This window comes from Pollachius pollachius (genome assembly GCF_949987615.1).
Source record: "Pollachius pollachius genome assembly, chromosome: 7".
NCBI lineage: Eukaryota > Metazoa > Chordata > Actinopteri > Gadiformes > Gadidae > Pollachius > Pollachius pollachius.
The window spans coordinates 8483814-8509127 of record NC_136940.1 but is presented as its reverse complement, the minus strand read 5'-3'; the positions used below and the strand labels follow the sequence as shown (position 1 = coordinate 8509127).

At 44.1% G+C, this 25314-nt stretch overlaps 2 protein-coding genes across 2 annotated transcripts; one reads left to right on the top strand and one right to left on the bottom strand.

Annotated features, from left to right (window-relative positions):
* Window positions 1–693: 693 nt before the first annotated feature.
* sec16b (SEC16 homolog B, endoplasmic reticulum export factor) lies at window positions 694–16809 on the bottom strand. Its single transcript, XM_079740520.1, has 25 exons — window positions 16753–16809; window positions 16555–16647; window positions 16020–16273; window positions 15621–15715; window positions 15336–15429; window positions 14907–15160; window positions 12424–12557; window positions 12255–12316; window positions 11774–11909; window positions 11398–11631; window positions 10748–10845; window positions 8646–8727; window positions 8139–8256; window positions 7775–7886; window positions 7336–7441; window positions 6631–6768; window positions 5954–6067; window positions 5132–5216; window positions 4920–5028; window positions 4293–4531; window positions 4054–4100; window positions 3471–3566; window positions 3229–3321; window positions 2913–3045; window positions 694–1441 (listed from the first exon to the last, which is right to left on the bottom strand). Exons 3-24 carry the CDS (start codon window positions 16256–16258, stop codon window positions 2920–2922), a joined length of 2811 nt encoding a protein of 936 aa, XP_079596646.1. The 5' UTR covers window positions 16259–16273; window positions 16555–16647; window positions 16753–16809; the 3' UTR covers window positions 694–1441; window positions 2913–2919.
* A 1165-nt stretch (window positions 16810–17974) lies between these two features.
* Window positions 17975–20338, top strand: gadd45ab (growth arrest and DNA-damage-inducible, alpha, b). Its single transcript, XM_079739384.1, has 4 exons — window positions 17975–18135; window positions 18517–18618; window positions 18810–19023; window positions 19464–20338. Exons 1-4 carry the CDS (start codon window positions 18086–18088, stop codon window positions 19575–19577), a joined length of 480 nt encoding a protein of 159 aa, XP_079595510.1. The 5' UTR covers window positions 17975–18085; the 3' UTR covers window positions 19578–20338.
* The last annotated feature ends 4976 nt before the right edge of the window (window positions 20339–25314 follow it).

The window sequence follows — 25314 nt, the reverse complement described above, 5'->3', positions numbered from 1 at the left end:
CACACCCCTGTGAACACTCAACACGTGATTTACTAGAAAGTGACAATACTATACATAGAATAATAATATCTAATAATTAAAAATAAAAAATTGTAGTAGTTTAACACTAATCTTATATATCCTATTTAAATCTCAGACATTAACATTTGAACACAGTGACAAATTGGTTAACGTTGGTAGGCCACATTGGAGATGTTGTCTCTGTGGGTCGGTGGTCTAAATTGTTTGTAACTTGAACATATCAGATGCAAGCCTAACAATGTGATCACTATAGAGACGGGACTAACGGATAAATCAAGGGTACTGGTTGGGGGCCAGACAGAGGTCCATCCATGCCACGGCCCCATGGCCTGTCCCCACGTCAGGCACCGTTAACTTAGACAGCACACAGTATTTCCCTCTTAAAGATACGGCCAGCAATTTTTTCAGCAATCAATAAATCAAATGTTCAGACAAACCGGCCCTCAATAAATTGATTGGATTACTTACCTAACTGGATACTAGCTTACTATTGCTGTTTTCTCCAAAATCCTTCAAATGTATTCCACTTGACTGAGAAGTGTTGCAATGACAACAACATCCCGTATATAGAAAAACTTTATTACGACACAATTATATGCAGTCTACACTGTTCTTCTCAAATAAATAATCATGAACATTACAGGTTTATTGGTTACACTTTTGTTTTCTAATGATTTTAATGTGATCTGATGATGACAAGCAAACAAAGCAATGAACCATTTATGATTGTGTTATAAACCTAACTCTTATTAAATAAGAGGTGGGCTTCTAAAAGTTGAAAAAAACGTTAACAAAATTAAGTCTAGCATGTCCATTCTTTGGTCCTCAATACATCTCTAGCTCCCATCCTCAGGTGAGATCCAATTCAGACATGGTAATTGGAAGATAATTTACATCCAAAAGCACTATTTTCAAGCCAAACCATCCTGGAAAACCACTCAAAGTAGGCATACGGTTTTATTTTGTCAACATCTGTGTTCTATATAAAATACCTTGTCAGGAATTATGTCTTCATTCACAAATACTGATCCTCCTTCTTGGACTATACGAATGAGACCCAAAATACATGCATGATGCTCATAGGCAGACATAAGCTTTTCCGGAAGTATGATGCTTTCAGCTGTTTTGTGGCAATGTCACGACTTGTGAGTTGTGAGTTTTGAGTTGCGACATTGACATGAAAAGTTTCTTCCATGACTGGCTTGCGCGTGTATTTCTGTAACAGTTAGTACTGCCAAGGTGCGCAAGAACAGGGAGTTTCAAAGGTCATCCAAAAAAAGCCCTACTTGGTGGAGGGGAGGGGCTGGTTATGGGGCCGTTCGGTACTGGGCCCTTCCCATCCAAGATGCAGCGTTCAAACAGCAGGGCCACGGTTCCACAGACATTCCCATGTTCCTTTCTGGTGAAGGTCAAGGGGGCCCTGGAAACACAAAAAAACTTATACAAACCATGGGTCAAAATGAGTCTTTGAAATGTAGCAGATATCAGCAGATATGGAACGTTTTTGGCTAGTTACATTTCTGACCTCCATTCTGGTTAAAGTTTTTTAATCAACAGCAACATTCTATGCTGGCGTATAAGAAATACAGGGATATATTTAGACGGGAGGTTTAATGTTTGTGCGGTTAGATGAAAATGTCCTCGGCAGACACTAGGCCAGATAAACTTGAGATGTAATTAGACACTATGATTAGACCGTTTCCCGCTTGATTCGGTTGGATGTCATTTGCTGTTGGGAATAACAAAGTATAAATATAACTCTTAGCATGACTTAATGATATACTCAGAAATTCTTTGAACGCACGCAACAGACCCCCCAGGACCAGACACCAGAGGACCAAACAACAACAACCCACCATCCCACCACCCCAGGACCAGACACCACCACACCACCACCCCAGAACCAGACACCACCACCCCAGAACCAAACACCACCACCCCACCATGCCACCAACCCACAACCAGACACCAGAGGACCAAACACCACCACCCCAGAACCAGACACCACCACCCCAGAACCAAAAACCACCACCCCACCATGCCACCAACCCACAACCAGACACCAGAGGACCAAACACCACCACCCCAGAACCAGACACCACCACCCCAGAACCAAACACCACCACCCCACCATGCCACCAACCCACAACCAGACACCAGAGGACCAAACACCACCACCCCAGAACCAGACACCACCACCCCACAGCCCCAGGACCAGACACCACCACCCCACCACCCCAGAACCAGACACCAGAGGACCAAACACCACCACCCCAGAACCAGACACCAGAGGACCAAACACCACCACCCCAAAACCAGACACCACCACCCCACCACCCCAGAACCAGACACCACCCCCCCACCACGCCACCAACCCAGAACCAGACACCACCACGCCACCACCCCAGAACCAGACACCACCACGCCACCACCCAAAACCAGACACCACCACCCCACCACCATGGACCAGACACCACCACCCCACCACCATGGACCAGACACCACCACCCCACCACCATGGACCAGACACCACCCCCCCACCACCATGGACCAGACACCACCACCCTTCCAGCCCAGGACCAGACACCACCACCCCACCACCATGGACCAGACACCACCACCCCACCACCATGGACCAGACACCACCACCCCACCACCATGGACCAGACACCACCACCCTTCCAGCCCAGGACCAGACACCACCCCCCCACCACCATGGACCAGACACCACCACCCCACCACCATGGACCAGACACCACCACCCTTCCAGCCCAGGACCAGACAAGACACAACATGGTTGGTGTAACTAAATAGCATCAAAAAATAATTGCTATAAAACTGTTGCAGACCATTTTGTCGCGATAAATAAAGTGTCTGGGGCTGGTAGGTACCTGGGGTTTATAGAGTTATGCCGGTGGAAGGTGGGCCGGGATTGAAGCCGGGTTGGCGTTGAGCCCAGTCGTAGGAGCCCCCGGGAGGGGCAGGGGGCTCTGGCCTAGACCCCAGTTGGGGTGTTTCTGACGCCTTAATCAGAAAAGATCTTTATAAACTCTGGATTGTTACACGTATTAACAGATGAATGGATAATAATAAAGAAATAATAAATACAAAAACAATTCATGAAATCAAATGACAAAATTACCTAATAAATTAATAAAGGAGCACACCGAAGGATTTATACAAATAATCAATGGACTTTGTCCTTACTGTTTGAGTGGGTATGGCTTGATCTGACACCTCCTTCTGTTCATTGTTGGGCTTGGATTTGAACCATCTACTGAACCAGCCTGGCTTGCTGCCCTGTGGTGATAAAGCATGAAACCCTGCCACGCTACATTTATTTCATCAAAGTGACATAACAATAGATAGGGGCGTGGCTTACTGTATGTGGCTGCATGTTTGTCAGTATGTTGGGCCCTTGTTAAACAGATCATTAAATCATCACTCACATCTGGTTGTTTTGTGTCGGCTGGTTCTGTAGCCGTTTCCTCCGCAGTCGTTGCCTGTGGACCCTCAGGCCACGTCTCGTCCCCGTTGCTGTTCACCTGAAACCCCACCTCAAGTTAGACAAGCAGCCCATCACAATCAATCATGAGCTGGGTCCCTTTCAACATCTAAACAGACAATAAAACTCAAGGTCCAGAGAGTAAAAGTTCAACCAGATAGGGGTTTTATTGGTGGGGTTTGAGGGTTTGTTTTTGGTTCCAGGGTTGATGGTTCCTATGGGTTTGGTTTAAGGGTTTGGTGGTCAGTTCTAGGTTGGGAGTAAGGGTGAGGGGTTTCTATTGGTTGGGTTTTAGGGTTTGGTTTTCCGGTTCTAGGGTTGGAGTGATGGTTAGGGGTTCCTATGGGCTGGATCTCAGGGTTAGGCTAGGTGGCTAGGCTAGGTGTGAATATCCTGTCACCTATTTAGTCCCCTGCTGCGGACACCAAACCACTACACTGGGGAGAATCCCCTCTACGGAACAGCCATCTCTTTGTGACTATGCTCTTTTCTTCAGACAACAACTGTTTGGAAAACCCATCCCTCACCAAGTCTTCTCCAGATACATTCTCCAGAGGAACCATCGGCAGGAACCCTATAAGAACAAAAAAGACAATTTCACAACGTCAAACCCCCATGGACGCACAGGATCAACATCAAAAACCCAAGATTTAAGATTTTTAGCAGTACAACATTTGATGGCTTTGTGACTGTAAGCCTTTCAACATGCGTTAGCTGCGTGAAAGTATAATGGTATATATTACTGGTGTGTACTAGGGGTTAGCACCTGTGGACGGTGTGATGACCTGGGCGGCATTTGAGTGATGATAACCGAGCTGTTGGTCCACGGCTCCGCTAGGAGCTCGAGGTTGAGGAGCAAAGAGCTCTGGTTGAGGTGGGGGGGCGTAGCGCTCTGGTTGAGGTGGGGGAGCGTGAGGATGAGCTGGTGGTGGAGGAGCATAGGATTGCGCTGGAGTCGGAGGAGTGTAGGGCTGCGATGGAGAAGGGGGAGCATTAGCCTGGAACCTAGAGAGAGAGAGACCAGACCAGTGTGTCAGAGTAGAGCACAGCTATGGCACATAGTATGGTAATAATATTAACATGAATAATATGTCATAATATTAGTAATAATGATAATGGTAAAATCAAATTAGGGTTTTTATTATTATTATTAATAATGCACCAATAGTAATATATTCTTATTAGTTCAAACCTATCGTAAAAATGGTAAAGGGTATATTTGCCATGTTAGAGCCAACTAGATATAATATCTGTGTATAGAAATAGTAGTTCATTCAGAAGATTGTATTTATTATAGGTGATGGTTACTATGGTAACATGGGTAGAGTGAGAACTTGAGAGGCTCAAGCCTATTGGACAGCCCAGGTCCAGTGACTCATGTCAGGTGGTGTACCCCAGGTCCTTGTTCCCCCACCCGTCTGGTGGTGGCTGCAGGGCTACCCCAGGGGTCTCTCCTTCTCCTTCCCCTCCTTCGGTCCCTTTGTCATAGCGGGGGTAAGCCTCTGGGAAGTCAACCAAAAATGGGAGGTCTGAATTAGCTTTAGGTGATAACAGCTGAATGTTGTCACCTTAATAACGTGATGTTGGACTTTGTTAGTTCGTCACCTGGGGGTGTAACTGTGTCCTGATTGGCCCGGGGGCTCCCATCAACAGGGGGTAGGTAGGCTCCCATGCTGTCATCATTTCCCGTCTTTGGAGAATCACAGGAGAGTGTGAGTCGGCATGTTTTATAACACAAGAGAGCGGGGTCATTGGATGAAATCAATGAATTAATATTGCATATCTATAGCTTACTTTTAATTGATTCTGGTAAAAGCATTATGATCTTGTAAAGCTTTAATAGTTACTACTAACCAAACCAATTGTAATTACCACCATAATGACCAAGAACAACCTACATTAAACATGGACATAATATAGTATTATGCAATACAACTGTGGCATACTAGACTATATGGACAAGTATAGTATAATAGACTACAATAGAAGAGGAGATTATTGTCCTGAACCCAAACAAAAAAATGTAGGATAGACTACAATAGAATAGAATAGAAGCCAGCCAAGGCTCGAAAACGTATATGATAACAAATGTTTTTAATAATATTTAGAATGAATTGTAAAGAGAGAGAGAGAGAGAGAGAGAGAGAGAGACAGAAAGAGAGAGAGAGAGTTTTGTTTGATGAATATGATGATTAAGATGTTAACATACTGGTCCTGTAGGCTGTTTACGTTTAAAGTGGGACTGTACAGGAGGAGGAACGGGGTAGGGCTGTATGGGGGGGAGTAAGGACAGTATGGGGGAGGGAGGAAGGACTGTAAAGAAGGGAGTGAAGACAGTTGGGAGGGGAGGAAGGACTTTAGGGGAGGGAGGGTGGACTGTGGGCATGGCATATCGTGGCATGTTGAAGGGCCCCAGGGGGTCGTGACCTGCAAGCCTTGAAGCCTGAGACGCAGCTGTTGCAGCCAGCTGGGGTCACATGGAACTCCCCCACAGGACGCGTCGCTCAACTGGCCCTCGCAGTGCTTCAGCCTGTCAGCCAACTGGCAGGGAGAAACACAACAACGTTACGATATAATAAGTTCCGAAAGAGAAAGGTTACGATACCTTACGATAAAATATGTTTCAAAACAAAAGGTTATGATACCATAAGATACAATACCTCATGATACAATACATTCGTAAACAAAAGGTTACGATACCTTATAATGCAATGCGTTCTGAATCAACAGGTTATGATACGTTACGATGCAATATGTTCACAAAAAAGGTTACGATAGCAATACAAGAGGTTCTCAAATAAAAAGTTATGATTTGTTTCGGTAAGATACGTTCTGAAATGGTTTCCGAAAAGGTAGCAATGCATTGCCCAATAAAAGGTAACGCTATGATATGTTATACCCAGCAATATGATATGTAACGATATATCACAATACATTATGGTGTGACCCACCACCATAAGACTTTGACAAAACAGACCAATACAAAAATAATCTTTAAAAGGTAAAAATATATAAATGCTGAACATGAACACAGCCATAAATATAGTGTATACATGCACACATACCAATGCATCACCTTTAGGGTATTTCTGTCATTCTAATACCTTGATAACCTCCCCGGTCAGGACAAGCTGGGCCTCATTATGTCTTAGGATGCTCTGACCAATCAGCTCGCAATAATGGTATGCCTGCGATGCAAGGCCCCAGTCCAGCAGCCTGGTGGCGTACAGCAACTTATACACCTGTCCACAGCACAGGGTTTCAGAGTCTCACGGGGTTAATTATAGTCCCTTGACAGTCTTGCACACACCATGTCCTCCGACAACATTCTGACACTCCGGACTCAAACCATGTGTTTTATTATTTCAACGGTTTCTATTTCAAATGTGTCAAATACAGAGTTTGGAGGTAGCTTTGTGCTGCCATTTTACAGTGAAAGATATTTAACAAAAGTTAGTAGAACCCATAACATAGTCATGAAGATTCCAGTGTTCCCAAAATGTAAGAGTGAAGTCATTGGTCTTTCAGGGTGTCACATTTCTATTTACAGTAAATTGTACAGTAGGGAGGCCTCCAGCTCTCATGTATAAACAAATGTATGACCAACACTTTCTTAATATTCTGCATTAGCAATTTCAAATTATGAAACTACTTAATATGGTTAAACATTAATTAAAAAATGTAATATATATAATATGTAATATTAATAAACAGATATTATTTTAATAAAGTTGTGTTGTTTCACTTCTTAAGCACTTAAACACTAAGCAAAAAATAAGGGTGGATTTTGATTTGAAAATTAAAATTACCTGAAACGTTGGAATAGAAAAATGTTTTCCTCCTAGATTTTGGCTGTATTCAAATACCTCTGTGCACTGAATGGCCGCATTCTGGGCAAACTTTGAAAAGGACAATCTAAAGAGAAACAAACTGTTACCTTTTCAAGTTAGCCTACGGAGTAACCAGCAACAAACTCTTAGCTTTTGACAGTAACTTTAAAGTAAGCATAATAACCTTTATCATATGAATCAAGAAGAGATAGCTTCTATAACAACATAAAATGTTGCATTTGAATGTAGCCCTAGAAATAATTAAATTAATTTCGATCCACTCAGATCGCAGGATCTGACTGGATTTCGTAAACTGGTTTCGTTACCAGTTTATAACTGGTAACGAAACAAGTTTGTGACGTGAAGGTCATGTTGTGTTGTGTTTGTGTGGCTCCGGGACTTGCCCATCGTGGCTCACCTGTGGCTGGAGCCCAGCAGAACCAGCCGGTCTGTCTTTTGAGTGAAGAACCCAAAGTGGACAAAGGCCGTCAGGTAGCAGACGTGAGCTGCGTGGAGCAGACCTCTTGAGGCTAGCCAAGCCAAAGAAATTGTCACCATCAGTGGTACACATAATGCAATTCAGATTTTATCATTTTCTTCTCAGAAAATCTTGGCCTGGTACATTAGAAATCAACTTTGAAATAACCAATTCATTTCAAAGCAGTGTATGTCATTGTTATTTCAATGTATCATTTAATCTTTTAGTATTAGTAGTACTAGTGGTAGTACTAGTAATAGTAGTATCATCATGATACCCATTTTCTTATCTCTGCACCCGTTACCTAGGGTGTCTCCCATGGCAACAACCGCCTTCCTCTGTACGTCGGGATCCGCCGTCTCATTGGCCAGCATGACGGCCAGGTGGGGCTTCCAGTCCCCCCACTTCTCCTGCCCACAACACTGCATACACACATACACAAACATGAATGCACATACACAAATAACACACATATACATATACACACACACGCACACACATACACACAGACACACACAAACATGAATGCACATACACAAATCACACACATATACATACACACACACACGCACACACATACACACACACACACACACAAACATGAATGCACATACACAAATCACACACATATACATATACACACACACACACAAACACACACACACACACACACACACACACACGCACACACACACACACACACACACACACACAACGAATACACACAAACGTCAAATGTGCAAAACTAAAAGAAGGTGTGAATGTGAAGTTCAAGATGTTGCAGAGGGTAGGTGAGTGTTAATGGCGTTACCGTGGATACTGCAGGAGTTTTCCCGGAGAGCAGCTGGAAGAGCGTTTGGAGGGGGTCGCTTAAGGTCAACTGACCGGTGAACCTGAGGAAATACAAGGTGAACGTTGTCGAAATGAACAGTGGTTAGGGGGTTAGGGTGTCACTGCCAAAAGTTTGGGGTTTGTACCCAAATGCAAAATGCCCTTACCCTACCTGCTCATTAATGACACGTATGTGAAAAGATCTGTTGCCTTATTTAATATTTATATAATTGTATAATTTTCTATGTTGTCTTTCAAATTATTAAATAGTAAGTCAGATATTACAAGCAAACACTGTCAAAAACCCACAGCTGGTCCGCAAAAGTGTTGATTCAAATGTTATACCTCCTAAATAAGGACAGAAGTCACACATAATATTAGCACCAAACACTGGCAACCCCCCCATCCACTTTTGCTCTGCCAAAGTATGGTCACTGGCTGTCCTGATCGTTCCTAGAGTGCTCTACTATTCCAATGTTCAGAACCTTCGAAAGCAGACTTGGCAGAACTCTAGGTTCAGAACCACTTAACGTCTTGCCAGGGTAGGCAGTTCATTTTAGAAGAATCTTTCGTCATACTTGTTGAATTTCTTTTACATCTCGACAGCAATCAATGAATCAAATCCTCCGACATAAGCAAATGATACAATCTGATGTATGTGGCTGGTGCAGGCCTGTAATTAACCGGTCCAATCATTTCAATCGGACAAAATACAAATTGGACGTCCTACTTGTCTGTCTAGCTAGCGAGCTAGTCACCTGTTATGGGGGTGTGGCTTCGGAGGGAAGCCTGAAGGCATGAGTTGGGTTAATTTTTTAGATTATGTCGAAATCAAGCTGACTCTTGCCGGTGTCTACAAACTGCCTTCCCTTGCTTTAATCAGATTTAATTTTCTCACACCCCCTACGTCCAGCGCATTCATTCGTCCGCCCTGTGGGTCAGACATGCGCAGGCCTCCGCACGTGGAGCAGGGGAACGCCAGCATAGGCGGTCAGCGTGTTGGGTTACATGGTAATTTGGCCGGAGTATAAATCTAAGGGTCGGTGTTGTGGATGAGTGCTTCGCCATATCCAAGACAGGGGCTTCTTGGCTGCAGATTTTGTCCTAGTGACGCCAGGCCGCACATGGCACCGCGAATGCTTCGAGGGGTTCAGGACGGGGAGGGGGGGCGGAGTGATTCACCCGGAGGGAGAGGGCTTGCTCTAGCTCCGGGGGTGTGAACAGATCTTTATTTAACGCCTCAATCACTTATTTGTGTGTATTTATAGTCCGGAGAAGCCCAACAAGAGGCAGGATCACGGACTGACATTCTGCTGGCTCACGGAAGCCGTGCTTGGACGCTGGTCCTTATTGTAATGTTTTTATAAACTCCTGAAGAATCCAGACGCTCAGAAGCAGTCGTGCCATCCGGGTGCTGAAGGCTTAATGTGTTAAAATGCTGTTATTTATGGGACTTTGAATGGCCCGTCCGGTGGCCAAATATCTGTGCTGTTGTAAATGTCAGTCATTTATTTAAAATCCTGAAGTAAGTTTAAACACTTGAATGTGACATATACCCCCTTGCATGACCAGTAGTTTCTGTGGTCATTTGGTATTTTAAAGAAGTGAAAGACTTATTTCAAATGAATGAATGGATAAGAGGGAGGCAACCCTGTTATGTATTTAACAACAATCCAGATTTCATGGATGTGTTCTCTATTTATTATTTTCTTGAAGACCTATTTTAAAAGAATGAATGCCAAATGCTATTATTACACAACAATCTTAAATTGTACCTTTTTTTCAGTGTGTGAGAGTGCTTGTTACTTCATAATAGACACTAAAGTTTGAGCAGTCTTCCTCACAGACAACAGGTTAACCGGCTTAATAACCTACTAAGGATAAGGCTATAGTATGGGATAGTGCAGAGGCTGGGTTTTGATCCCCAATATCTGGTTTGATCCCCAATGTCCCTTCCTAACCTAGGCATCCTGAGAAATATGTCCTTAGCCCTACCTGCTCCCAATCTGAATTCACTGTGAGTCGCTTGGATGGAAGTGTCTCCTACATGACATAGTAGTAAAGCTATCTTAACTGATCTACCTGTTCAGTACGGTGGTGTAGGAGCGGTTGTCCATCTTGCTGGCCAGAAAAAGCGCGTGTCCCCATAACTCACTGTTCATGGCCGACTCTAAAGCTTCCTATTACAGAATAACAGAGGAGTATTCAGAAATCATGTGAATGTGTGTGAAATTTAGCTCAATTTACAACCCGCTAATCCTAAATCTTTGAAAGGGCGGTGAAAAAATATCCACAACTATCAAGGAAAAATAACAAAACCTTATAAGAAGAAGCCTTAATTAGAAGAAAGCCTTCTAATATATAATGTCATTATGATGTAAACATTATATATATGCAATAGTATAATAGTGAGAAATATTACTGTGAGTTTTTTTAAGACTTTACCGTCGATTGCATTTCTTAATATATATATATATTTTTTAACTGTTATTTCTGTCCTGTACTTTCTGGTGTAATTACTGGATTTCCAAGATGGGGATATTAAAGTACATCTAAACTTTATCTTATCAGCAATGGTTCTGGCAATAATTCAACCATATAAAAGGGAATTAAAGTTTCTCCTAGATGCACTAATAACATTTCCATGTTATTATGTTTGAAGCTATATATGTAAAGTGAGGTCGATCTAGCGGGCTTCGACAGCCAATCATATGGCAGGTGATGTCATGCACCTTCTTCCTCCCGGCCAATAGCAGCGCTGTGTATTTGTCCAGGGCCACCTTCGAGCTCTCTGCACTGGAGTGGGTCGCGGTGCCGGTGAGAAGGTCGTCTCCAACAACACAGGGCACCGTGTCAGGGGCCGGGCCCTCGCTGAAGTCAATCAGCATCGGCGCACGGCTGTCAGGCCTTTCCTCGCTGGACGGGTTCTGGAGCAGCAACTCTGCAATATCAGATCCAACTATTTGCTGGAGGCAGTAAAGAAAGGGCTATTAGTGTCAGATAGAAAGACGAGAGGTGGTGTTTTTCAGTTAGTTTCACAGCAAGTCAGGAGGTGTAGGATTTCCTCCCTGCTGAACCATCAACACGCGATATCTCAGGGCTACTCACTCCGTTCTGCCTGCAAAGCAGAATCAGCAGCTTCCACAAGAGGGCGGCAGAGGCGCTGTCCCGGGTGACGTCTCGCAAGCTGGCGGCTGCTCTCTTGTGGGCGAACTCCATAGCGTCGACTTTGTGCAAGTCTTCCCTTTTGGTGAGGTGGAGAGGTAGATGAGGTAGAGCAGACTGATGGTTAACACGTCATCGTATTAATATTACTTTGAATTGTTATGCAAATGAATACTTTCATGGAAAACTTAATTTAGAAATAGTCCAAAATGGCCACGTGGACAAGAAATTAATTAACAGAAAATGTTGCATCTTTTTCAACTTAATTTATGATGATGTTATTCAACATGTAGGCCTTATATAGAGAAAGTATATAGGATACACAAAAAAGTATTGTATCAGATGTTTTTTCTACTTTCACTGTCAATCAGAAACACTGTCAAACAAGAGAAAATTATTAAAGAATGAAATACAATATAATTACCTGGTTAAAGGCCCAGGGAAGTTCCTCAAGTCCTGTTGTTCTTGGGTCTCCCCGAGAATAACCTGTAGTGAAAAAACTGCCATTATGACATTCAAATAAAAACTTGGGTGCTGGGCATTCAATCACTTGTCAAGTTGTAGCGAGTGAAAAGGCAGATTATTAGGCCTACCTCCAGACTGTGGATCTCTAGCTGGTTCTCTTTGGTGGAGAAACCCGGGCTGACCCGGAGCAGTTGGCCTGCAGTACCGAAACTGACCACCGCGTGAGGGATTGCGTACTTCAGCGGAGCGACAGGAACGGGTTCTATAGAGAGAGACAATCAATCAAATAATCACTGCACATTCGCAAACGTGTTTTTTCTAATATATTTTCATTCATTGAATCCTGCTATATTTACTATTTGTTCCTTTTATTATTTTTGTGATTTAGAAGCTTTCATCATCATGCTAATCGGGTTAGCCTTTGGGTACGAACCCAGAACATTTTGGCTGGGAATCGAAAAAACCCTGAACACTTTCTGACGCTTTCTTATTTCGCATCTTAGTTATTTTTCTTCATCTGGTTTCTGAGCGATCCTCCATTAAATGTTTTATGTCTGAGTCATTTTTTTTCGTTCAAAACACTTAGTAAATGTACTGTCTCCCTCTACCACTAACGTGTTTAAGGGCGCACTCACACTAGGCCATCTGTACCGTGCCCAAGTCTGTTTCACACCTGTACCGTGCTCTAGATCGTTAAAGCGTAATTCCGGTGTAAAATGGATTTGGGATATGTTTTGTATGATGTTTTTTATGATTGTTTTGGAGCACAAAAACCGCATATAGACGCTTTCTTCAGTTGGCTGTTTTTAGCCGATTGTATCAAAATGCTATAAACTTGGAACGATGGGGGCACTGGTTATGGTAAAAACTAAATCGCTATTTTAAACCACTTAAAAGGCTAAAAGTAGCCCGACACTTCTTTGGTAGTATAATAAGTGTCTTAACATATAAAACGAGGCATTGAGAACGTTGTAAGTGTACAGATTGTTTATTAAAAAGGACATTTTATACACACAATACCATCAGTAGATCACGCGTCGACGCCATTTCTTTTTTAAGACTCGATAGGTAGATTGAAGAACACAGAGATTGTGACATCCGTCAGCCACACGCAAACTCTGTGTTCCCTAATCTACTTATAGCCTTTTAAGTGGTTTAAAATAGCGATTTAGTTTTTAACATAACCAGTGCCCCCATCGTTCCAAGTTTATAGCGTTTTGATAGAATCGGCTAAAAACAACCTGAAGAAAGCGTCTATATGCGGTTTTTGTGCTCCAAAACGAACGTTTCAACTCGTTATCATACAAAACATATCCCAAATCCATTTGACACCGGAATTACCCTTTAAAGTCGAGATCGTTTGGCTAGTGTGAGCGCGGCAACCGTACTCAACTCCACTTCCATTCCGTGGCCTGAGCACACTTGGGAGGTGTGCTCAGGCCACGGTACAGATGCTAATGAGCCGACACGCACACACGCACAGCTACGCAACCTGGGCTGGATGACGTATAGTCCATGCGACCCTTCTTTCCCATTAAACAATAAACATGACGGCTAGCGGTTCACGTTGGTGCGATAGTGAAGTTGAGTTTTTGATCAAAATTACCCCGTTTGTCACGGCGCAGGCTTTCTTTGTTCACTGGAGAAGGCGGGGCTGCGCACGGAGTCTAGACCTCTTTAGAATAATTTGCACACTCCCGAATGTTTTTATTTTTTTATGAATGAAGACACCCGCATGCAAGAATCAGTTCACGTCTGAGTGTAGGCTACAAACGCGACTAACTATTTACAAGTGCAAAAACGCAGACATATTCTTTATTTTGTCGACCACTTGTTTTTTTATCCCGACAAAAGCCTCATAAAGAAAGCCTCGTAAAGCCTCCTCTAGAGGCTTTACGAGGAAGACTAACGTTGAGTATTTACATGTATTTTTGAATTATTTCATGATTACACGGTTGAGTCAAACGTCCATTTAAAAAGGGTATAAACCAATATAATATCACATGTGGCCGTAAATCGCACCATCTTTCAACGTCTTTGTTCAATACGACTGCATCACCTTCTCTCACATTATCAGCAGCTCGCGGATTTCACTTTCTCTCAAGTTTGAAGTTAACTGCTCATGATCATATCGCTGTGTTGTCTCTGTGGAGACAGCGCAGCAACACCACTACCCAAGCACCCCCCCTCCCCCGGGAACCCAATAAACCACCAATGTGTGCAGGGTCCGGGAGGGTAAATTGGGGTTCTAGCTCAAGCAGGCAATTTACCTCGGGGAGTGTAAACGCGCGGGCCGTGCCGCGAAAAAGGGGTGCATAAAACGGCCTATTTGGCAGTGTAAAAATGCTCAGTAAGAGAGGGCTGTATCAGAGTAGAACAGCTCCAAATAAGCAACAAAGTCAGTAAAGTGTCAACAGTGTTCTCTGTGTTGTTCTACTAAGCAGGGGACGCTTGGTGGTGACGTATAACGACGTGATGACGCATGTACAAGAGGAAACCGTACGGGGGCAATCGTACTTGAGCACGGTACAGGGGTGAAACGGACTTGGGCACGGTACAGATGGCCTAGTGTGAGTGCGCCCTAACTGTATGCTGTGTCCTGCGTTTCTACCTGGCTCAAAACAAGAAGGAGGAGGAGGAAGGAGAGCCTGAGAGTCAACATCGATCTGGTCGGCCCCGTTCATGTACTGGCTCAGCTCGTAGTCACTGGAAGACAAGCCCGAGGCCTTGGAATATTCCAGAGAGTTGGTGCTGGTCAGGGGCAGGCCTGGGGTTCTGGAATGTTCTGAGAGCCGGGTCGAGGCTGAGGGCTCTGCGGCCTCTCTTGGATCAACGTAGTGACCCCGGTCTGTCTGCTGGTCAGACCTGGGGGGTAGAACACAGATTGTGATGATAACGGGTGAGCCGCAAAGCAGATATGTGAGAGGGTGTTTTGTATAAGAGAGATTGTGATGATTGCGTATTTAGGTTATTCGCTTGCGCACAAATATCTATTTAGAATTGTCAATAAAAAAAAACATTGTGAAAGTGTGATACTGACCAGTAGTATTCTGAATTGGAATACTCAGAATGCATCTGTTCATACGTCCTGTCCTGGTACCGCCATGAGTCATCGGAAACACGTTGCCCACCATCTTGGAATTGACACAAATAAACAGCAATAAAGTGTTAGATTAAAATCGAATATATAGTGTTGTTTTATGTTCGATTAGAATACAATTTATTATATAATATTGTTGCATACAAGATCGGATCAGATCAGATCGGGTGAGATTTATATTATATGATGTTCGATTATTTCCGATCAGATTAGATTCGATCATACCTGGGCCTCTCCGTTGTCCCCAGTATGGGTCGTGGTTGTACTGATTATAATAATCTCTGTGTTCCCATTGTTGAGGAGGGTATTCGTACCCGGGCCTGGAACGCAAACTTGTGTTTACAATATGTTATATTGTATTCATAACATTAAACATTTACCTATCTATTTAAATTGTAATATATTAATGTATTCATTGATTGGACTCAACCCAGGTTTCCATAAAAAGTTTTTTACCTCGAACATAGAGTAGCCTACAGTAGCTATGGGCCTTGCATTAATTCGTTTTAGTCTTTTTGTTTTTTGTGAAATGCACCAGCAAGAATGGACCAGACAAAAGACAAAAGCGTTTCTCAAACTTGTTGTAGAGGACAAAGTAAACAAAAACCTAACAACATCACACACCTTGCGTGACCTTGTTGATCATATCCATACTGTCCCCCATAATGTCCTCTGGGGTCATTATACTCTGGTCTGTGAGGGGAGCTGGTGAAATATTCTCTGTGATGAGCCTCCGGGTAGCCCCAGGACCTCTCCCTCTCCCTCGGATCGGTTGGCGGGTACTTGGGGCTCCTGTCCGGGTAGGGAGACCTGCTAGCGTCGGCTAGGGCCTTGTGGTGACCTTGGCGCCCTCTGGTGTCCATGGTACGTTACAGGGTCTTCATGCTTAGAAAAATCCCAACCAAAGAATTTTTTCCGAGTCTTATTCAAATGTTTTTCCCTTGTATTTACAAAGGAAGCTAGCGATCGTTATTTACTGACAGAGCGAGAATAAAGGAGTTATTAGGCGGCTCAAGACAGATAACGTTAGCCTATGCGATTTAACTTTTAAACGAATCGCTCGAGATCCTCATCTTTGCAAGAATGCCTAACAAACTGACAATCATTTCAACTGCAAAGAAAATAACGTGTATAAAAGATATACCGGTCGGCTACTCACAATTTAGCCCTGCAGCTCCACCGTTGGTGATGGTCAAAGTACAGTCGCAACTGCCACATCAATAGAAACGACTGATTCAGGAGCCACAGTTGGCTGAAACGATAACATCATGGCAGGGGTAAAGTTCACCGGCAGAGTCCAATCCAGGTTCACCCACGCACACACACAATGATATCACGCGATGCATGAAATACAGACCATAAACAGCATTCATTCTCTGTGGTCCCCTGTGTCCCGCCGTTTCTGACCTTCATCCCAGAACACGTTTTTTCCGCTCATCTGGTCCAGCCGGGGGAGTTCAGCACCACGCCTTGCGTTTGACAGCTGCAGTGATTCACCGATAACCAGAATGAAAACAAACAAAGTGTGGTTTTATTTTTGAAAGTCAACATGCTGACAATTTTCATGACGTTGTTGTGTTTCTGGTGACTCCGCATGAGAACAGATTTAAAAAGTGACGGGTATAAAGCCGCCTGAAGCGAGTGGGAGCAGGCGGGCGGGAGTCGTGTCGTCTTGCCACGTTGTCTGAAAGAATATGCGGGCGGGAGGAGAAACAATCATCGTCACACTACTATTTCAATGTAAGTTTGACGTAGCCTACAACTCCAACAATTGGAGGATGTCTGAGGACGTCAGCCCTCTGAGCCATTTCTATCTTTTTTTCTTCCCTTAAACTTCCCAACCCCTGGCATGGATATGGTATGTAGGTCCCTACAGCGCTTTCCATTCCTACCTTATTGTTCAAGCATCTTTGAAAACAATAAACATTTTGAAACTATTTGTAAGATTTATTATTAAAGCTACTCTTTTGTGATGCTTATAAATAGCCATAGCCTACATAAAGTATGCCATTAGGCAGGTCTAGCGGGGAAACATAGGGTCACGACGTCGCCCCAGATAACCTCTTCACAAACATGAGTCCCCCGAAGCGGATCTGGCATTTGTTCTTGTCACGTCTCAGCAGCGTCCAGGACGTCGTCACGACGATACCGCCGAGACGTTACGCTGTGAGCTGAGCTCATACCCGCGTTGTTTATCACCTCTGCTGAACCCCGGTCTGCCTGTTTACATAAACAGAGGGCTGGCGCTGTTTATGTGGAAACCACGGTGCCTATTTTTAGTTAGCCAATAGACGATGAAGGCCATTTGCCAGATAATAACAACAATTTGCTCATATAGTAGGCCTGTATGATAATGGAAAATTGGTATGTCTATAATTGGTAGTAATGTATTTATTGTGTTGAGCAGTTGATTTGTGGGTCCCAATGCGTTGTATTGCCAGCGGGCGTCGCTGTTGCACACAAAGTGTGTCGTGAAACAAAGAGGCATACACATGGCCAATAAGATGAGGTTATGCAAATTAGCTCCAAGAAAAACGGTCTCTTGCAGAAGAGCAGAAGCAGAAACGTGTCCCGTGTTCAGTCGTGACTTGCTGCGGTCTTACACGTTCCGCCAGACAGTTGCACTGGGTTTCCACAATCTGCAGATACACTTTTTCCTCGGAATACTTTGTCGACACCCAGCAGCACGGATGTGCAATATGACATTTGAAGAAACCTGTGGAGGCATCTCTTCAGAAAGGTATGTTTATAATATCCCATGTTGTGGAATGAACGCAATTTATTTGTCGTGCTATTTCTACGCACTACATAGATGGAGGGATTTGGGTTTTGAACTTTCGAAATCCCATGAACTTCAGCAACTTTTAATGTATGCTAGTAACCAGAACTATGCATTTTAATCCATCTTTTAACGACTATTGTAATAACGTTTTAGCAAGAAAAATAAGTAGTGGGACGTTTAAGTGCATTAGCAAATATCCATGGCAACTATCCTACGTGTGGCAACAATCAGTTATATTGTTATATTGTTATAACAAGCAGGATTATGCTTATTTTCCTTCTGGCTTTTATTGTCCGATCTGCCTCATATGTTAAAAACAGAATAATCTTCTCCTTGTAGGATGGAATCGGTGTCAAAGGCAATCGAGGAGATTCTCAGCTCTGCCTTGCCCCAGGGTTGCGTCACCGCCGGCGTTTACGAAGCAGCCAAATCTCTCAATGCGTAAGTGGAAAAAAAAACAAGGTGTATTCATAAAACAACACGAAACATGCAAATGATACCCGACAATAGCCTCAGGAATGCAGTGTCGGGTGTGGAATGTTTGAATACTGGGCTTTGGTCCCTCGGTGACGCATTAAGGTGAGATGTGTTTTACTGACTCCTATGTGCGTGTGTGCGTGCTGCTTTAACAGGGACCCAGACAACGTGGTCCTGTGTCTGCTTGCGACGGACGAGGAGCACGCGGGAGACGTGGCCCTGCAGATCCACTTCACGCTCATCCAGGCCTTCTGCTGCGAAAACGACATCAACATCGTGCGAGTGAGCAACATGCGGCGCCTTGCCGAGATCTTGGGAGAGAGCCAGCCGGGTGGAGAGCCCGAAGACCTGCACTGTGTTTTAGTAACGGTGAGTCAAGGGAACACCTACTGAACTTTACTACTGTTCGTATAATACAGGCACGATGGTTTCCCGTCACGGAATTATTCAACATCGATTCCTTTTCCCTTTTCTTTTTTGGTACTTTGAGTCATTTTATGGGGGGTGAAAAAGGGTTGCGTCAATCGTTTTCATGCAGTGAGTTTTTGCCACCCAAGGGGGCTATGCTAGGGGGGGCTGGTCAATATGCTCTATGCATGCATGGAGCATGCATGCATGGCATGGGGCATGTGATCCACCCTCCTCTTCTCAGAAGGAAAAATATACTTAGTCCGCCTACTTCCTGTAAGACAGAATTCCAGCACCCTCTCTCGGTTTGGGTTGACAAGGTCATGTCATTGAGTTTGTCAATGTAATCACTCTTATCTGTGATGTCCCGTATCTAAATGTCTTTGTTTGGCTCTCCACAGAACCCCCCCTCCACGTCGTGGAAGGACCCTGCGTTGGGAAAGGTCAACACGTTCTGCAAAGACTGCCGGTGTCTGGACCAGTGGCTTCCTGTCATCAACCTGCCCGACCGATGACCGCGACGCACACACAGGGCAGCACGACACCATGTACGTGCGCACGCAAAAAACAGTGTGCCTCGGAGGAAGGAAACGAAACACAAACTACATTAGACCCCCGCTAACGGTCACAGCTCTCAGTTATCCGTTATCCGTTTTCCGTCTCCGGGAATACTCAAGCAATCGGTTTCCAGGGCAACAAGGAATAGCGGTGGGAGGAGGAGTGACAGTAGGATGGAATACCAACAAAGGAAGAGATAAAGAATAAGGAAAATATAAAAGCGCCGGGTCAGCGCGGGGATACCGCGCCAAGAAGGATGACTCAGCGCTTACAAGGAGTCACAGGATCTGCCAAGCATGACTGTGCATTTACCGGGAACACATGTCTTTACGGGATACCGGAGCATGTGATCTGGCACGACGCACGTGGAAGGACACTCAAGGAATGCAGACAACAAGAGGTGGTGGGAGAGAGCGAGAGAGACAAAGACGGAGAAGAGACATAGGGAGAGACAGAGAGAGAGCTGCTGAACTTGATAGACTCCAAGAACCAGCCTGGAATGTTCCAGTTAAACACTAAGGACACTTAACCGACTTTTAACAGATGCCTTAAAAAACGTTAATTTAATGTTTTCTTACATGTGACCAGCAGACATTTTGATGATTTAAAAAACAAGTCTTAACACGCTGTAGAAGGAGCCACGCATCTCTTTGATCTACTTTTAAATAATAATTTATTGGATAAACTGTATTTATTTTGCACAGTAGTCTGACCAGCCTGTCCATAATAATATAAAAATGTAATAAAATGTTCTTAAAGTGAAGTTTTGATTTGCTTTGTTTTTATCTTGCTTGTGTCGATAATTATCAGATGGTTATCTAATACTATAACTGGTATCCTTCTTTTTTTTAACTCTGGGTAATTTCTAGCCTTAACACTCTGGCCTAATTGGGTGACCTACACAATTCATACAAACCACCAACAGCTGCCTTGGATGCTAAGTTTCTTTGGTTTTTCGTGAGTCTTGTTGGGTTCATTTAAGGTCCAAGCAAAAACCGGAGGCCTGATATTCTAATGTTAAAAAGACAAAGCGTATATCCACCCTTTAATTTACTAACTCTTACCAAATATGTTTTTTTTTCTGCGTCAGCGAGTCTGACTGTTGGCATACTCTCAAAAATAGCAGGTCGACCTCGCAGCTGAGCCTAAAATACGCTGTGAAAAGGGGGGGTTTTCTCAGGTTTCCCAGAGGCAAAGCCTCTTACAGAAAGGTCATAGAACAATGAACGCATGCCTGGACCATGGTTAGCCAGAGCTCTGCTAAAGAGCTGGACTACACTATCCGGCATTCTTCTTTTTAGCCCCCTATTCCTGGCCAGGGTCGCAGGGTTGGGAGAGGGATGGCGGGGGTGTTGGTGGTGGTGGTGGTTGGTGGTGTGTGGTACCCTATAGCTGACAATGGGCTAGAGGCAGGGAGGGGCCCTGAAAGGCGAACCAGTTACACCAGTGGTGAAACCACCATTACAGGGTCTCGCAGACGGAGACACACACACACACATACACACACACACACACACACACACACACACACACACACATACACACAATCATTTGCACCTACGTGGGAAGTATAGGGTCTCCAATTAGCCGGCCCTGCAGGTTCCTGGAGGAGAGAGCAGGGAACCGGAGCCCTGGGATGAGTCCCAGGAGAGCATCCCCACAGACAGGTCCCCAGAGGCCTCAAACCAACCGCACACTGAGCATTTCATCCATCAGCCAAGCAGATACTTAAACAGCACATCCCCCCACAGGCCGACTGCAACCAGATCTACTGTACATCAGGAGAAATTAGAGAACATGCTTGAACGATTCTGCAATTGCACGTTGAGATAAAACAAAGGCACACCTGCCATTCAAAGGTGAGATAGGTTAAGATAAAGACGTAGGGTGGAGGAGGGTGGGGTGCAAACAGGATATCGAGAGGGAGGAGAAGTACGGGGACGGTGGAGGAGTAGGGAGAGGGAGGGGAAGTAGGGGGGAGGGTGAAGGAGGCGATGGGGAAAAAAAGGCACAGCGTCTAATTGTCCGGTAACACTTGCTCATAACGTCTATGACTGTTGGGACCAGAAAATGTGCAGAGACGTGGGGACGTTACTGGAAACACGATGTGGAGGGCGGTGGCGGGGGGCAGCAGTGACGTCAGCAGACCGGAGGGCAGCAGTGACGTCACTGTGATGACTCGTACACGAGTCATCCACACGGTTCCATTGAACCGATGTCAGCAGATTTTGCGCTGCTGCATCCAGGAAGAGATACGTCCAACAAGGGAACGTTTTTGTTGTGTTTTTTTTGCAACACTCAGGTGTGCCAAGGTCACGGCTCATGGCCTGCACTGATTGGCCGATGGAGATTGCAGGTTGAGAAGGTAAAACAGGTGAAAGGTACGGTGTGTGAATGCGCCCCCCCCCAATACACACACACACACACACACACACACACACACATGCACTGAATTAAAAACCAGAGATTGCAAAAGACCAGCAAATATTATATTATCGTTCAATAAACAGTGACAAACTGACTGGACGAGTTTCGTAATCTGTGGTCAGAACTGTTTGCCAACCTCAGTTATATAGAGAGCAGCATGGAATCTATAGAAAGCAGGATTTAATCTCTAGAAAGCCAGGCTGAGATGTCTTTGTCGAGCACGCTGCTATGCAAAGTAAGCTGAGCTACTGGAAGCATGGCAATGAAAAACAGGTCCATTTTATTTCAAGGAAGTAACCGCAAGATAAATTCCGCTGAATTCAGTGTGAGGCCACCAATGCTGAGAATGCTCTTGCTTCAGATGTTCTGGATATACGTGTCCACCATAATTCTCTATAAGGACATTTTAGACAATTACTTTTTACTCTAAAATACTTCCTTTTAGATGCATTTATGAGCAGATCAGGGTGCATCTTGCTCTCTGATGCCTACAGCCAGACTGCCGGCCTTGGGATTCAAACCCAAAACCTTTCAGCTGACAGTCCAACACCCTAGCCACTGCACTATCATGTGCACCGAACAACAAATGCAAATATACAACCATACATCTCCAACCTTTGTAGTTGCAGAACATTGGTAAACAGAAGCTGTCCTCTGAAGACATTAAGCTACTTCTTGTTGCCCCTCTAAGATAACAGGGTAACATGATCACCCCCCATAACACCTTCAAGCCAACTGTCATGGTTTGACGGCAGAGAGGATTATGTTAATGTGGGCCAACAGGAGAGACCTGACCTGGTTCTGGGGTGTAACCTCGCACCTGGGTGACGGGAGAGAGGAGGGCTACCAGCCGCTGGGTTGCATAACATCCCTGGCTCTGCCCAGAGGGGGGGGCGTGCTCCATGTCACATAACATGTTATTATGGAGAGGAGCACATGCACACCCAACCCCCTGACCTGGAATACACTGGGGAGAGAGCTGCGTGCGTGGTTGCCCGGTGTGTGTGTGTGTGTGTGTGTGTGTGTGTGTGTGTGTGTGTGTGTGTGTGTGTGTGCGTGCGTGCGTGCGTGCATATGTGTGTGTGTGTGTCCGTGTGTGCATTCGTCCACGTTTGTATAAGTGTGTATGATTGACTGTTTGCTTGTGTGCGTGCATGTTTGTGTGTGTGTGGTTGTGATTGACTATTTGTGTGAGGGGTTTGGTGTTTGCATGTGTGTGTGCCTGTGTGATTGTGCGTGATTGATCGTGTGCCCGACAGGGCATGGTGTTCTTTGTTGAAGTTCTTGTTAACTGTTAAAATGTCATATTTAAAGATCAAAAAACAAATGGGTGAAGCATTACGTGCAAGTAAAAGATTATTCCTCCTTTATACATTTTTGCAGCCACCTTCATTCAAAACCTCAACTTAACTTCTAAGAAAAGCCCTGAGAACAATCAATGCAGCATGGGATAAATATTCCATTATAAGTATACATTAAGGCGAGACATAAACAGGTTTCAAAAACAACAAAGGAAATATGAGTGTGGAACCGCTGCAGGTAAACAGACGCATGAGTAACTGATGCGTTCACGTTGACGAAGCTTATACGTCAGATTCAGATCCAAGTAAACTCGAGGGTGCAGTTATTAAGAGAATGGACTTTCTCCGAATACGTACTACGAACCGGTGAATCATGAAAATACCCCTCAGAAAATACCCCTGCCTCTTTGTTGTTTCAAGGATCATTGGTTCTATTTGGAAGGACTTTTGTACTTTTGTATGAATAAATACTGCTGGTTCAATGAATACATGGACTAGTGATGTTTATCGTTTGGAAATAGTTTTATTTAAATCGATTAACACGGTCTCATAGACACACATACGCATGCATTCACACACACTCACACACAAACACAATTCAGACAAATCAATGAGTAGCTAAAACTTATGTGAGTGCATGTAAATACACATATTCATTCAATGTGTGTCCTCACATTATTTCATCTACACCTAGAAAGATTTTAAACGGTCTGGTCTTAGTTATGTGTAATTAACCATGAGACGAATGTCAATAGCCTCCCTGGTACACGCATTAATACATCTCAGCTCTCTGATGGATTGTTTGCGGGAAAAAAATATTATGAAAAGGAAAATCCCCATGGCAACTGTAAACACAGAATGTTTTGGTACAAGCTGGTCATGTTTATGTAAGTTCTAACTTTCTAGCTTTTAATACTAACTGATAGTAACATGATAACAAATATGGAAAACGACACACGGTGAGATATACGAATCTACAGCGTATTTAAATACATTTAAGGTGTACCTCATTTAAAGGGGCAAATCTACACTAATCTCATCTATACCTTACCAGAAGTGTGAGGAGTGTCAAGTGAAAAAACATCATCTTGCAGTCGTTTCTATGGCATACGAAGTACAGAAAGGCAGAAAGGCAGCAAAAAAAAAGATTTCTGAAACTTTGAATAAAATTTCATTAGGACCTACTGGTGAAACCCTCCATTAATTCCTATAAATCCAATAAATCTACCTGGAGAAAATAGTTTCCTTCTCTGCATTAAAAGGTCATACATTGCTTCTTTAACATTGGAGTAATATCTAATGTTATTAATAATGACACAATACCTAATATTATACCTCATACTTTGGTGAATTCTTTATCTATCTATGCTATATCGGCTAGCTTTTATATGCTATATCTGCGAGCCGTTTTATCTGATGGTATATCTGCTAGCATTATATCTCATGCTATACCTGCTAGAATTATATCTGATGCTGTATCTGCTAGCTTTTATATCCATTGCTACATCTGCTAGCTGTTATAGGGGTCATCCCTATGTTCCCCAGGTCCTATGTTCCCCGGGTGCGAAGGGTTAGGGTCAGGTTTAGGGTTATGGTTAGGGTTAGGGTTAGGGTTAGGGTTAGGGTGAGGGTTAACCCTAAACCTAACCCTAACCCTAACCATAACCAATAGGAGGAGAGCCATTCTAACCATCACAGGCGAATCAGAGGCAAGAAAGGCGGTCCTATGAAAAAAAGATTCGCTCTCCGGAGCCTATGTTCCCCGGTCACATATAAAGCGGGGAACATAGGACCTGGGGAACATAGGACCCGGGGAACATAGGTACGCTCCCGCTGTTATATCTGATGCTACATGCTAGCTGAAGTACGGTGGCTGGGTGTTCTTTGGTGTGCGTGGAGTGCAGTTAAAGAGCCATGAAGGGCATTCTTTTCCAACCACTGTTCAGAAGCAGGTGTTTGGTAACAG

Excerpts from the sequence above, each read along its gene's own strand:
- sec16b (XM_079740520.1), bottom strand. The coding sequence starts at position 16,258 with ATGGACACCAGAGGGCGCCAAGGTCACCACAAGGCCCTAGCCGACGCT. Across the intron at positions 15,430-15,620 it reads GGGACAACGGAGAGGCCCAG|ATGGTGGGCAACGTGTTTCC; the intron begins GTATGATCGAAT and ends GTCAATTCCAAG. Across the intron at positions 15,161-15,335 it reads TCCAATTCAGAATACTACTG|GTCTGACCAGCAGACAGACC; the intron begins GTCAGTATCACA and ends TCTACCCCCCAG.
- gadd45ab (XM_079739384.1), top strand. The coding sequence starts at position 18,086 with ATGTGCAATATGACATTTGAAGAAACCTGTGGAGGCATCTCTTCAGAA. Across the intron at positions 18,619-18,809 it reads GCAGCCAAATCTCTCAATGC|GGACCCAGACAACGTGGTCC; the intron begins GTAAGTGGAAAA and ends CTGCTTTAACAG. Across the intron at positions 19,024-19,463 it reads TGCACTGTGTTTTAGTAACG|AACCCCCCCTCCACGTCGTG; the intron begins GTGAGTCAAGGG and ends GGCTCTCCACAG.